We start from the raw sequence: 15388 nt of genomic DNA on the forward strand, positions 1-15388 counted from the left end.
AAGCCTTGCAATGTTGCACCTCCTTATTTTTAATAAATATCTTTCCAAAAATCAATAAAATGAAAAATATACGAAATAATATACATGTACTGATTTCTTTCGAAAATCGACAACTATGAAACTACGAACCCTTCCCGGACACAAACGGTACATTGTGAGACAGGAAATTGTAGAGAGAAGCAAGCCCTATAACATAGGATACAACATTTTAATGAACAGTGCTTTCCATAAAATCAATAAAATGAAAAATATACGAAATAATATACATGTACTGATTTCTTTCGAAAATGACAACAATGAAACTATATCCTTCCCCGACACAAACGGTACATTGTGAGACAGGAAATTGTAGAGAGAAACAACCCCTATAACATAGGATACAACATTTTAATGAACAGTGCTTTCCATAAAATCAATAAAATGAAAAATATACGAAATAATATACATGTACTGATTTCTTTCGAAAATCGACAACAATGAAACTATGATCCCTTCCCCGACACAAACGGTACATTGTGAGACAGGAAATTGTAGAGAGAAACAAGCCCTATAACATAGGATACAACATTTTAATGAACAGTGCTTTCCATAAAATCAATAAAACTAAAAATATACGAAATTATATACATGTGCTTATTTCTTACATTGTGAAACAGGAAATTGTAGAGAGAAACAAGCCCTATAACATAGGATACAACATTTTAATGAACAGTACTTTCCATAAAATCATTAAAATGAAAAATATACGAAATAATATAAATGTACTGATTTCTTTCGAAAATCGACAACTATGAAACTATGAACTCTTCCTGGACACCAACGGCACATTGTGAAACAGGAAATTGTAGAGAGAAACAATCCCTATAACATAGGATACAACATTTTAATGAACAGTGCTTTCTATAAAAACAATAAAATGAAAAATATACGAAATAATATAAATGTACTGATTTCTTTCGAAAATCGACAGCTAGGAAACTATGAACTCTTCCCGGACACCAACGGTACATTGTGAAACAGGAAATTGTAGAGAGAAACAAGCCCTATAACCTATAACATAGGATACAACATTTTAAAAAACAAACATCTTAGAATTTCCTACCAAGTGATGTGATAATGACATTAAGAATGTTTCCAATAATTTTGACTGAAAAATGAAAAATAAAACAACACATTTACTTAAAAAAATAAATACTTATTTATTTGTAGCTACCATAGGCAGGACGAAATTCACTACACAACAAAGTTCAATATCAAAATCGGTATTAATATTACTTGGTAATATTAACAGTAACGAAAAAAACTTAAAAAAATTATTTGTAAGTACATTTTTAATGACTTTAAGGAAAAGCCGCGTTAAGGTACTTGCTGACGTCATAGGTGATGATTCTGGGCGTTATAAAACCACCAAAGTAGGGCCTGCCCTTGTGGAATATCCCTGCCCCAGAGAGAGGTACTGCTCGAACCGATTCCAGCTGAAATAAAAATAATTTAGTTAAAAATATGGTTAGACTAGATGATTTGGAGTAAGAATCGGTCTTAGAGTAAGATCCTGTGGTAGTATTTCGGTATTTATTAGTTTTTATATTCAACGATTTGATTAGATGTTGTTTTGTCCAAAAAGTACTTTATACAATTTTGTTTTGCTATGTTCTGTCGTTTTCTTTCATTATTTGTGTTTTAAAAGCTTCTGTAAATCTACTGTTAATAGAAATTAATGAATAAATTGAAATAAATTAATGAATAAATTAACGAATAAATTGATGAAAAAATTAGTAAATTTAACGAATAAATTAATATATTAATGAACAAATTAATTAATTAATGAATAAATAAATAAGTTAATGAATAAATTAATTAATTAACGAATGAATTAATAAATAAGTGAATAAATCTAATGAAATTACTCTGATTTAAGTGCCAGGACATAGAAAAATGTCAAAATTAATGAATTAACTCATTTTCTGAGGAGAAATGAGACTTTCTGAAAATGAGACCAATAATCCTTTATCGCAGGTACCGTAGACTTTCTTTAGTTTCACTAAAAGCCACTTGTTGAAATAGCTTCAGATGCCCATACAGGATAGAGTGAATAATAGAGATAATCTATTGATCGTGTAAACTAAATAATAATACCAATTTAATATGTCTACCTTTTGAGCATCAAGAAATGGTACTGCAGTTTGAGCCGCGTCTTTTTCGATGTCTGAATGGGTGAATTCGATGAACTGATTCGTTTTCGACGTTGGTACCGAAGATGCAGTCGTTTTAGTTGGTATGTCTGGCTGTGTCAAAGAAACTTTCGTCCTGGAACAGAAAATGAAACATTGATATATTCCTTTTCTGGCGCAGATGAAATCAATTTGAAGTTTGTTGAAGAATATACAGGGTGAGTCTTAAATAAGTGCAAATATTTTCAGGGCTGGTAGATCTCGATAAAAGAAACATATTTTCTCTTACGAAGTTTTGAAAATTATTTTTTTTTTTCTGTACTTGCATCCCTTTTAGTTCCGTAACTATAGTAATATCAGAGATTAAGAAATTATACCGTGGCAAATTTCTAAAATATACAGGAAAATTTATCTTTTTTGCGAAAAAAAACTCATAGAAGAAAATATTTGCACTTATTTAAAACTCGCCCTGTATAAAGACAGGAATTACCAAACATGTTTACCTAGGGTTTTTGCGCGAGATTTCTGTATTTGGATTGTCCTTCCACGTACTGTGTTCCGGTTTGAGCTTACCAGTGTCAAAGTCGAACTTGGTAGTGTATATTTCGAAGTTGAGATGCGTTCCGATCTCTTTAAATCTAACACCTGGAAAACAACAAAAAATTATAAAATATTTATTATGAATATTTGTATTTTCTGCTAATGATGTATTAGTTCTGTTTTCTTACCTGTCATAACGTATCCGTCATCTGCTTCCAAGTCGTCCAAATCGAGTGCTCTCTTCTCCCAAGTAAGTGTATGGAAGTCTTGCCCGTTAAATACTTTTCTGTCTGTTATTTTGTAGTCTTCTACAGGTTTCCACGTCACACTACTTGCATTTACATTAAGTCCAGGCAGTAGTTCACCTTCCTGAATCTGTAGATGTATGATACGGTTCTTTTTGACGAATCTCAGACCTGTGACCACCCTATAAGTAAAAGATATTATTTTTTGAAAGTTTTTATAGCTAAAATATTGTAATAAAAAAACTGTGAATGTAGTTTCCTTAGTTTTTTTTATTCTATGGAATAATATGAGTTCTTACTTATTGTTTTTGATGTCTGACAGAACGGATCTCATGTTGATGTATCTATCCGACATAATGCCGTGTTCATCGCACAGACAAAAGCAGTAGGAACATGACCAGATGAACCAACGCCAGAAACTGTCAACTTTGTCCAGTTTCCTGGGACAACTCTGTTTTTTTCCAAGTATTTTACCATTTTCGTACTCTATATATTCGTAACGTCTACCAGTTCGAGGGTTCTAAAAACATTAATATCTTTTACTCAAATATTTCTATTCTGTTTAAATTATATACAGGGTGAGTCTTAAATAAGTGTAAATATTCTTAGGGGTAGTATATTTCGACCCCAGAAACACGATTATGAGGTTTTTTCGCATTTTTTTTTAAATTATGATTTTTTTTAGGTCATAGTATGGTAAAAAATATAATTTCTTGTTAGTATGGCAACATAGGTAGTAGATTAAATTTACAAGAAAGAAAATCCAGAAAAGATTCTCAAAATTCAAGCAAAAAAATTTTTGGAAATTTTCAAAGTGAAAAAACTCGGTTATTTTGGGCTTATTTGAAAAACGGCATAGAGAACATATGTTTCTTTAAAAAAAAGACGTATATTTTCTATTTTTCATTTTTCAATTAAGTCCAAAACAGGCGAGATATTAAAGTTTAAAAAATTAACGAAACATTTTGAGAGCCGCCTGTTTATTCTTGTGTTTTCTTCCCTCCATAGGCGGCGTTAAAAAATATTTGCATTTATTTAAGCACGCCTATATTTTATCTATAGTTTTCAAATTTAAATTTATTCTAATTCTTCGAATTATTTTCTATTTTTAACCTTTCTTTGATAGTTTACTAATTACTATATTGATAAGTCAAAAAAAAATACAGAGAAAGTAGGTGACTTACAGCGTTACAAATCCACATATCGGAGTCAAAAAATTGACAGCTGACGATTCTTCCGTTACAGTTCCTTTGACGCATACAGTGATCGTTTTCGTGACATCCGTGATTCTTGGTGTAGGTGTATTCGGCACAATCTTCCCTACAAGTACCTTCCGAGTTAAGATCTATCTCGTTTTGAATGTAGCCTTGCAGAAAGTTTGTTATTTCTTCGTATGTTTCACCTGAATTTAAATAAAAACATTACTAAAATGTATCTGTAAAAATCCTCTATAAAAGAAACATTTTTTAGTGCTTATTACTAACCTTTTGTATAGATTTCTGGATCACAGTTCCATAACTCTCTACTGACATTTTTCATGACATTTTTGACTGTAAATACAACACTGTTCATTCGTTCTTGGAACTTTTCCTGGCTCAGTTCAGATTCTTTGGTGAAATTTCCTGAAAATTGTTGATTTGTTTTAGAAAATACCTATTTTTAGTTTTATGGTTCGAGTTATGCAACTATTATTACACCGAGTATTGTTGGTTGAATATCACACTAATCAGTGCAATTATTGATATATTTAGTACCTCGTCCATATAGCCTGAGTATCATGTAAGAAAACTGAACCATAGTGAAGCCTTTCAGTTCAGTAAGCACTATTGCGTCGTAGAGATTGTAGAGTACTTGCTGTGGACTTTGTTTGGTATCGCACATCATATCTCCCTCCGCTTCCTAAGGAGTTAAACCATTTTTATAGTTGAATTAAGCACCACACAATTTTACCCCATAAGTACTTACCTTGAGATAACTTTCTAATAATTTAAATAATCCAGTGTCGGTAATTCCATTACCGCTAGGTACCACGAAACTGTGCATCCTTTCCAGCAAGTGCACTATGGAATTTGGGTCGTGGGATATGACAGTTCTGGCAAAATCTTCCAGGGTCGATTGTTCGTAAGCGTGTTGGTGTAGGGCGTACTTTGTCATTCTGTCATAACCAGCGTTTATGCGGGCACGGTAGTCCAACAGATCGTGCAGTCTCATCTCTAATCGAAACGTTTCGTGTATGTTGTGCAATTTAGTGGTCAGTGATTGACTTGCTACAAAAATAAAATAAAATTGTTGTGTACTATGTGCGCTATTAAATTGAAGGATATATATATTTTTTATGAATGCTTTTTATACACTTCAAAAAAATTGGAGTTAATATAAAACCGAAAATAAGAATATTTTTATTGAAAAACGATAAATAATTCTATTACCCGGCCGGATAGCTGTGGCCCTTAAACCAAAATACTACTACATCTGTATCTCTGACTACTAAACAACAATTTGTTTTGTGTACCTAGTCTGTGGTCTGTTTTTGTTTAAATGTTTTGTTCATTATCCATGTAGGGGATTTATTTTTAAATTAATGTTAATCGTTAGGCAACCAGTATTTCTTTTAAATCGCTGTGTTTTTTAGACAGATGTCGCTTGTCATTATTCAATAATTCATTATTCGAATTCTCAAAATGTCGTTAACAAAAGTTTCATCTTAAAATAAATGTTGAATCAATCACAATTGTTTATCTGCATCATTTACCGGATTAATAAAACAGAAATTACAGCTCAGTTCCAAACAATTCATTATTTATAGTGATTTACAGTAATTTTATTAAATTATAGGAATATTCTCGTAAGGGGTAGATCTACTCCGAATTTTAGTGATTGCCCTCGTCAAAAATATCATCGACTGTCGTTCCTCAGGTGGCTTTGACGTCGTTTTTTTATATACGGTTTTACAGACTTTATATTGATAAGCCTTTTTTTTTCAATATTTGTAAATATAATTTTCAAAAATTATTATTGAAACTACATTGTAATCAAAATTGTTTTTAAAGTAGATTAAATTTGCGATAATAAATAAGTTTATCCATTGTAACAATTTAGCACATTTTTACATTTATGTTTATCGCGGTTTTTTTTTTTAATTATACAGGGTACGAGGTACGAGTACTTCAATGGTACTTACATTTTTTTTCTTGATAATCAGTTTAGATAGGACTAATTTTTTGCACCACGTCCCTTAGTTGCTACGCCACTGCAATCAGTGCTTATAAACTGGTAGATTAAATTTAATTTTTCTGTAGTACTTCAAAATATACAATATTATGCACATCGTCTATTTTGTAGTTTTAATCAGTTGTCTAGTAGGTACCTAATACTAATTACCAAGATACAGATTATTGATATTCTAGGTTTTCGAATGTCTATTGTTAATCCAATATACAGGGTGGTCCGAATTGTGTTCGGGAAACTTCGACAGAGCATATTCTGCCGATAAAAATAATTAAAAAAGATCGTATAAATGTATGTCCTAAAATGCTTTGTTTCGAAGATACAGGGTGTAGAAGTTTCATGTTTATTTCGATTTTTTCCAAATCATTTCTGAACTAACCTCGATATTTGGATGAAAATTGATGTTTTTTGACATGTGAAATTTGGTTTAGATGTCAATATGACTCCTACTTCTATAGGGAGCGCCACATGCATATTTTTTAACTGTTTTGAAGATTAAAACTTTTCGTCCGTTCCTGTATTATATTACCGAGTGATAAAATATACATTTCCGATGTTTTTTACGTAAAAAAAGGTCTCTTGGTAAAAATTGCTACGAGTAATGGATCTCGAGATATTCGGAATCGAAATAATCAATATATGTCAAGACTGACAGGTAAAATATTATGTATAAACGGCTATGATAAACGGTGCTTAAAAATAGTTACTGAGAGTACTGTTTCTTACCTATTAGGTCGATTTTTGACTCCAAATCGTTCAGCTGGTTGTGAATTTTATCAAAGTTCCCCAAAAGCTCCTTTTGTTTGCTCTCGAAAAATTTTTTGGGCAACTCACTGAGTTCAACGTCGCTATTGATCATAGTCCGTACTTTCAACAGGATATAAACCACACTCTTGGTTTGTTTTATACAGTCCACAACTTTGGCAGAACAGACAGTGCAAGCACATTGCAAACACAAGGCCATTGCCAAGAACACTAACATTTTTGACGTAGACATTTTGGGTGTCTTTGACAGCCAAAAGACTTGATTTTTTCACTTGAATATAGAAACAAAAATACCTCGCGCGCTGACTTGCTTCTGTGTCTAGCGAATGTATAGATAAGGTTTGTTTATATATTTATTTATATATGATAAAATAATACATTATTTAATATAAGTGCATGTGAGCAGTAGCGGCTCCTGGTAAAAGTTACAAAAGTGTTCATTTTTGCGACGTGATTGACAATATAAAAGTCATTTTTTTCCATAGCAACTGTAAAATTGCCTTACATCATGGACAAACAAATAAAAAGAGACTGACAAATCTCATGGTAAAGAGTGGGACCGCGTTCCCGTAGTGCAACTCAGAATAACAATTTTGAAACCAATTAGCAGGACCATGGCAGGACGTACGTCTTTATTGCTATCTTTCTTTATTATGTGTGTTTTATATGAAAAAGAAAGAGATGGGTATAAAACGTATCGTAAGACATTATCGCTGGCGGGAAATTTAAATTAGCCATTATTAGTAGTATTCTTTCATTCTGAAACTGAAAATTTTCACTTAAACTGATTTATTCCCTATACCACGTAAAGGGAACGTGGTGTAGGGAATAAATCAGTTTAAGTGAAAATTTGCAGTTTCTTTCAGAACGAAAGAATAAGAAGAAATTATAAAAAAAAAGCAAAAATTGTACTGTTTTATAAACATATTTATTTATACATAAAAATAAATAAACTTTTTATAATATAATAACAAAAAATAACAGTGTTTATTCCACCCACCTACCAATTTTAAATGCAGAAGAACTGACTGTTGCATGAAACGATCGGCCAATTTTTTTAAAGGGCATTAAAAATCTCATTTTCGAAAAAACTGCCTAATAACAAAGTGAATATCCAAGCAAAGAAGACTTTACTAGAATCATGATCCTGAACCATTTTCAAGTCTAGTTTTAATCCTAAAACAAAAGTAAAATAGGTATATTAATAGAGTTTGTGGTTACTATAAACCAGCTATAAACTACCTACCCAAAAAATGAAAAAAATTAATTGTATTAATTTGTTATGTTAAGAGAAGTTCGAAATATTTTTGACACTACTACTTCTACTTTTTTCTTAATAAGATGATAAATATAACTACTTACTTTTATTTTACCGGGTGTCTTTAACATATCTATCAGAGAAAGGGGGCACCAATACATATAAAAAATAGATGATACTGGTTCCTGCAGCAAATAAAATAACAAATAGTATAACCTAAAATTATAAGTAACAAAATATAAATACCTATATGGAACAAAGGAATCTGTTCCCTATCCATATTCATAAGTCAATAAAATGGAGAGTTTAGAAAAAAAGGTAAATCACCAAAAGAAAAATCTTAGAAAAATTAACAAACATGACGAATTGTCATGATGTTGTCATCTTGGTTGTCATGATGACGAAAACGAAAGGCGATTGTTCTAATTTCTATTTAGAAATTACGGTTTGTATGGCTGCTTCTTTCTCTCTTGTTATATTAGAATGAGATAGTGGGCCCAATAGTCGCAATGCGCAGATCAACATAAATAGAACGAAATTTTGCGTTCTGAGTTGCGCTATGGGAACGTTGTCCCTCTCTTTGCCATTTAATTTGCCAGTCTCTTTTTATTTGTTTGTCTATGCCTTACATCTATCAAAAATAGTAGATAAAATAGTACTTTAACCGCACGAGGATAGGTTAAAAACTTTATTTCTTCTCGCACGTTTTTTAATTGCTTCCATTTTTAAAAATTTTTGTATTCCTTTTCATAAGTTATTCGGGATTTTTTAAATGGAAGTAGTTTGGATAGGGCGTTTGTCGCTTTAGTCTGAATATATTTAAGGACAATACATTTTAGTAGACGTATTTTTGATTAATAAAATAAGATACTTTATTTTATCTATCCACTCTTATTTTTTTTTTTTCGAAGGTTGTGTACCCCCAAGTTTTGATGTGTGCGCCACCACTGAGGTCTTAGAAATCGTCTAAATTATTTTCCCGCCTTGTTTATGTAGATCTAAACAGGGACTCCCCATTTCCACCTTTTTTTGTCTACTAACTTTGTTATTTACATTGATTGTATATATCGCTTTATTTTTATTTTATTTATTTTTTTTTTCGTTTTTTTAGCCACTTATGTTTGGTAAATATTATTTATTTACCTACTATATTTAGATAACTAAAGAGAAAGTCTACTAAACATAAAGTCAAAAATAGTTCGTTATTTTCCAAAAAAAAAGAGGAAGGATTGTGTTTATGGTAGCCGATAATAAAGATATTTCAACCAAATTTGATATAAAAAATCTACTTTGTCATTTATTAATCCGATAATTTTGATTGTAAATTGAAAAGCAAAACCATAAATTTAGTTGGTATTTATCCATTTATTTTTTTGGATTTACAAATTGAGATTTTGAAACTTGACATTAACAAAATCAAAAAAAAAATATTTGCTTCAATAATTAAACAACAGTAAAAAATATGATTTCATCCGAGGTAATCAAAACTAAACAATATATTCGATCAATACTGATAGTTCTACATATTTCCTATATTTTATCTTAAATCAATGTTGGGTTTTTCGTCGCCCTCGAGAAAAGCGGCCTTAAGGTACTTGCTGACGTCAAAAGTGATGATTCTGGGCGTTATAAAACCTCCAAATGAGTTCCTGCCCTTGTGGAATATTCCTGCTCCAGTTAGAGGCACTGCTTGAAGCGATTCCAGCTGGAATACAAGAAATTCAGTTAGAAATATGGTTAGACTAGATGATTTAGAGTAATAATTGGTCTTAGAGAATGATCTTGTAGTTATATTTCGGTATTTATTAGTTAGAATTATAAATCACCAATAAGAGTGATTTTAAGAACAAGATATATTAGCCTCAGGTGTCCAAACACTACTTTATACATGGTTTTTTGCTCTTTTTTGTAATTTTCTTCTAATTAAATTTACTGTTGAAAAAGCGACTTTCAATTGAGTGCCAGGACATGTTGAAATGTCAAAATCAACGAATTTGGTCATTTTCTTACAAAAAATGAAGCTAATTCTTCATCAAAGACCAAAACCATTCTTTGGTTTCATTAAAAGCCACTTAAATGCTGCTTTAAATAACCCTTGTGTACACAGGGAAAACCAGGTTCTAAGGTTTTCCAACCAGATGATTTTTTTCCTGGAGTATCAACTGAAGTAGACCATAATATCTCTTTTGCTTCTTCATTATGTGTCCCAGATATTCGGATTTTGAGTTGTTTCACTATTTCGTTCTCTCTCCTTTTGAAGCATTTCTAAAACTGTCTTGTTGGGTACGTGGTCTACCCAGGGGATTCTAAGAATTTGTGGACGCTTCTGCCAATGTTCAGGACACATACCAGACATTACATTTCAATAGTCTTAGTTTCCACTAAAGAGTTTAAAATGCTTCAATAGGATAGAGAGTAATAGAGATGATCTACTGATCTTTTGTAATTTGTAATACTAATTTAATCTATCTACCTTTTGAGCATCGAAAAATGGCACTGTGGTTTGAGCTGCGTCCTTCATAATGTCTGAATGCGTGAATTCGATGTATTGGTCAGTTTTTGAAGTTGGTACGGAAGGTGCAGTGGTTCTAGTGGGTATATCGGGTTGTTTCAGGTAAACTCTGGTCCTAAAACACAAAAAAAAGACATTTTTTACCGAGCTTCATGTTATTTTTGTTCAGGTTTATGAAAAATAGTTTTAAGGTTAGTTAAAGGATGATTGGCTAGCTCTATGGAAAGACAAATGCTAGATATAAGGTTGGCAGATAGAAAAAGGAATGAGTGGATCAGAGGAAAAACTAAAGTAAGGGATGTTAGCAGTGAAGTAGCAAAATTGCCGGAAGTTTGCCGGTCACAATGTCAGACAGAAGGATGATCGATGGAACAAATGCATCGTAAACTGGAGGCCCTGGGAGAATAGAAGAAGTAGAGGAAGACCCCAGATGAGATGGGCGGACGATCTGAGGAAACATGCAGGCACAAGATGGATGAGCACGGCGACAGAGAGGGAAGAGTGGAAGAGATTGGGGGAGGCCTATGTCCAACGATGGACCGAAGAGGCTGAATAGATAGATAGATAGAAAGGATGGTTTTTAGTGAATCATATTTACCTAGGTTTTTTAGGTGAGACATCAGTATTGGGATTGTCCTTCCACGTGCTGTGTTCAGGTTTGAGCTTGCCAGTATCGAAATCGAACTTGGTGGTGTATATTTCGAAGTTCAGATGCGTTCCAATCTCTTTAAATCGAACACCTGGAAAACAACAAAGATTATAAAACATTTATTATTTTTATTTGTGTTTACTGCTAGGAATATATTAATTCCGTTACTTTACCTGTCATGACGTAACCGTCATCTGCTTCCAAGTCGTCCAAATCTAGTATTCTCTTTTCCCAACTAAGTGTGTGGTAGTCCTGTCCATTGAAGACTTTCCTGTCTGTTATTTTATAGTCATCCACGGGTTTCCAACTCAGACTACTCGCATTTATGTTAATCTAGGCAGTAGTTCACCTTCCTGAATCTGTAGGTGTATGATACGGTTCTTTTGACGAATCTTAGGCCTGTGACCACCCTAGAAGTAAAGGTTTGTTAATAAAAATTCTATAGACAAAAATGAGTTCTTACTTATTGTTCTCGACGTCTGACAGAACGGATCTCATGTTGATGTATCTGTCCGACATGGGTCCTTGTTCGTCGCACAGACAGAAGCAGTAGGAACAGTGCCAGAATAACCAGCGCCACCAGCTGTCAACCTTGGTGGTTCCCCTGGGCATCCTTTGGTCTCTTCCTAGTACTCTACCGTTTTCGTACTTGATGTATTCGTAACGTCGACCAGACTTTGGGCTCTAAAATCATCAGTACCTTTTGTTCAAATATATTTTTTGTGTTGCATGTTTTCGCAAGTTAAGGAAACATTTTGAGGGTCGCCGTTTTTTTCGTGATTTTTCTTACTTTCATAGGCGGGTTAAAAAATATTTACACATACATAAAAAGACAATTTCAAAATATATATAGGTATATTATGACTTACTGCATTGCAAATCCACATGTCGGAATCGAAAAATTGACAATTGACTATTTTTCCGTTGCAGTTCCTCTGTTGTCTACAGTATAGGTTTTCGTAACATCCGTGGTTCTTGGTGTAGGTGTATTCTGCGCAGTTTTCTCTGCAGGTACCTTCTGGGTTCAAGTCTACCTCGTTTTGGACGTAACCTTGCAGGAGGTTTGTTATTTCTTCATATGTTTCACCTTAATACAAAGAAAAATATATGTAAATATATGGCATTATAAGGAATTAAGAGACCCAGAAGAATACTAAACCTAAGATTGGAAACCTGATGGTTGAATAAGCTGGAAATTATGATGATATAGGAAAAACTTTCTTTTGCTTACCTCTTATGTGTTTTTTTGGATCACAGTTCCACAGATCCCTTCTGACATTTTGCATGACGTTTTTCACAGTAAGCACGGCACTGTTTATTCTTTCTTGAAACCTTTCTCTGCTGTTTTCAGATTCTTTAGTGAAATTTCCTGAAAATCATAGATGATTTGTATTAAAAATTTTCGATTTCATGTTATTGAATTTTAATTCTTTTTATTAGTGATGACGCCAAAATGTATGCAACTAATATTACACTGAATCCTATCAATTTGTTTGTTTAATTTGAACTCTATGTATACTTGATATAAGGTTGAGAATATAATGACAGAATTTTTTAAATATTTAACAGCACAGTAAAGAAATATTTTGTAGCGTGTTTTGAAGCTGCATAACATAGCCTTCAAATAAATAATACATAAGGGCTATATTATATCAGTTTCTGAACCGAATTCGTTAGGATTCGGCGTATTGTTGGTTGCATATCACTCTAATCAGTCCAATCAAAGGTATATTTGTTACCTCGTCCATATAGCCTGAGTAGCATGTAGGAAAATTGAACCATAGTGTAGCCCTTGAGTTCAGTAAGTGCTATGGCGTCATAGAGGTTATAGAGAACTTGCTGTGGACTCTGTTTTGCCTCGCACATCATATCTCCTTCCACTTCCTAACAAGATAAAAACAACTTTAAAATTACAAATTCAGAGAGAATTATAGTTATAAAAAAACATGTGTGTGCAAATATTTGCCCTGATAAGCAAAAACCAAAAGACAGATTGTGAGCTGAGTAGCCATGTGCAGATTGTGTCACTTTAAGAAGAAATGATAGAGCACATTTTATGTAGGTGCAGACAGTCTGGCAATTGTGCCATTCTTTGTACTAGACAATGATAAGCCAATGACAAAGAACTATATGGAGGGTTCTCAAAGTTGCTAGACTTTTTGGAAAGGATAGGACTGGATAATGTAACCTAAGAATCAGAAGAGCGAACTACAATAGATTTAACCACCTCAAGATCATATAAAAGGATAACTTTCATATAAGAAACAGTAACAGGTCTTTATTCCTTGTAACTCTTTCTTTACCTGTGCCGATGCTTGGAACAAATTCTGCTCCATAGTTTCCTGGACTCTGGACAAGGCATCTTCGACACTATTCGAGGAATCGTACAAGACCGATTCTGCCAAGTCTATCCAGGCTTGTTTCGGCGAAGGAATCCGTCCAGGAGCTGTTTGTTGTCTCTGGAATCTCCTGAAGGACTCATAGAGGGCGTATATGCCTCTTAAATCAGCGTAGGCAAGTTGCAGAGCCCAGACAGAGTTGAGGCTATCCAGGCCGTAGGTGAAGTCATGATCGAAGTTCTTAGGAAAACAGTAGGGTTTTAGTTTTTTGTGGGTCTCTAGGTTTAATAGTTTTTTTTCTTCAAACATCACAAATAATTGATTAAATTTGTCCAATAGTGATATTGAAGTATATACAGGATGTTTCTTGAATAGGTACAAGTATTTTAAGAGGTTGTATATGTCTGGATATTAAAATATATTTCCAATTTTCCATTTTTAAAATAAATTTAAAAAATCCGGGTTATTTAACATTTTGAGAACTGCTGATATCAACGGTTTATTTGGTTCCCTGTGTTGCCACATGAACAAGAAAGTATATACTTAACTTGATTCAAAATACTATAAATTTAATTTTCGTTATATATTTGTGTATTAAATTAAAATTACAGTGAATTTATAAACCCTCAAATATGCAGAATGTAGATAAACGTAGGAGGTGACAACATTGCAAAGAGAATGAACGTGCAGTACTAAAAAGTTTTTTAAAGAGTCATTTTTTTGCAAAAAAAACACGGTTGGGTTTCTGAAATCGAAAAAAACTATTATTTAAAATACTAGTATTTATTTAAGACTCATTCTGTTATACAGAGCCACTTAAAGTGGCTCAATTTATTGTCTAAATTTTTTTTGACTTGGAAGAAAAAGTGGAAATATTCAGTCTACAAAAAAATGTTCTTTGAAGAAAAAAAAAATGAATTTTCCTGAAAATTATTGTCTTCAGTACCTGTTGAATAATGTCTCCAAAATTCTCGAATTTTCTTATAAGATCTAGCTCAGTCTGGCCTACTGTTACTGAGTTATCATTTCCAGGAATGTCGTTTACCGTTTTCCATAGCTGATTTTCCAATTTGAAAAATTCGTAACGTAATCTATCCACTGGTAGCAGTTTGAGGTTATATTTTGCTACAGCTAGGGAAATTATTGCTAGGAATACTACTATAGTTTTCCTAAAAGAGCTTTCCATGTTTAACATGACTTCTCTTTGTGTTTTCCGGCGAGTTAAGCTATTTAATCATGTCTAGTTCGATTTTGTCATTTCTTAGATACACCGGATTCTAGAAAAATAACAATTATTTATCTAAGTTTAATTAATTAAGTATATGCAGTTAGATCTTACAATGTGTTCAAAATAAATTTATGAATTAGGACTATTTTAAACTGAGACAAAAAATAATATAAATAAACAAACTTTACTATACAAAAGGAGAGTACCCAAGATACACAAACGAGATGTAAAAAAATGTTTTAAATTTAATAAACATTAATTTTTTTTCTGGTTAATTTTATAAATTATTTACCTTTGTTTCCTAGGTCTTTCTTTATTGTTTCAACACAAACTACGTTAAGCACGTTATAACATAAACTGGCCTGAAATGTATTTTTAATTAACAATAATTTTCTCTCTATTTCTTGATTCAGATCCACAATAATTCAAACCAATGGCGTAACGAACGCACGA

At 32.5% G+C, this 15388-nt stretch overlaps 1 protein-coding gene and 1 pseudogene across 1 annotated transcript; both read right to left on the minus strand.

The window, feature by feature from the left end:
• Window positions 1–1177: 1177 nt before the first annotated feature.
• LOC115884266 lies at window positions 1178–7299 on the minus strand. Its single transcript, XM_030902783.1, has 10 exons — window positions 6911–7299; window positions 4922–5223; window positions 4711–4855; window positions 4441–4578; window positions 4141–4358; window positions 3256–3476; window positions 2900–3138; window positions 2675–2816; window positions 2154–2307; window positions 1178–1475 (listed from the first exon to the last, which is right to left on the minus strand). The coding sequence occupies exons 1-10, from the start codon at window positions 7179–7181 to the stop codon at window positions 1341–1343; spliced, it is 1965 nt and encodes a 654-aa protein (XP_030758643.1). The 5' UTR covers window positions 7182–7299; the 3' UTR covers window positions 1178–1340.
• Window positions 7300–9556: 2257 nt separating this feature from the next.
• LOC115884267 lies at window positions 9557–15381 on the minus strand (annotated as a pseudogene).
• Between the last annotated feature and the right edge of the window lie 7 nt (window positions 15382–15388).

Source organism: Sitophilus oryzae, unplaced genomic scaffold (assembly GCF_002938485.1).
Source record: "Sitophilus oryzae breed Bouriz unplaced genomic scaffold, Soryzae_2.0 scaffold_227_pilon_pilon, whole genome shotgun sequence".
Lineage (NCBI taxonomy): Eukaryota > Metazoa > Arthropoda > Insecta > Coleoptera > Curculionidae > Sitophilus > Sitophilus oryzae.

Excerpts from the sequence above, each read along its gene's own strand:
- LOC115884266 (XM_030902783.1), bottom strand. The coding sequence starts at position 7,181 with ATGTCTACGTCAAAAATGTTAGTGTTCTTGGCAATGGCCTTGTGTTTG. Across the intron at positions 5,224-6,910 it reads GTCAAAAATCGACCTAATAG|CAAGTCAATCACTGACCACT; the intron begins GTAAGAAACAGT and ends TTATTTTTGTAG. Across the intron at positions 4,579-4,710 it reads ACTCAGGCTATATGGACGAG|GAAATTTCACCAAAGAATCT; the intron begins GTACTAAATATA and ends AACAATTTTCAG.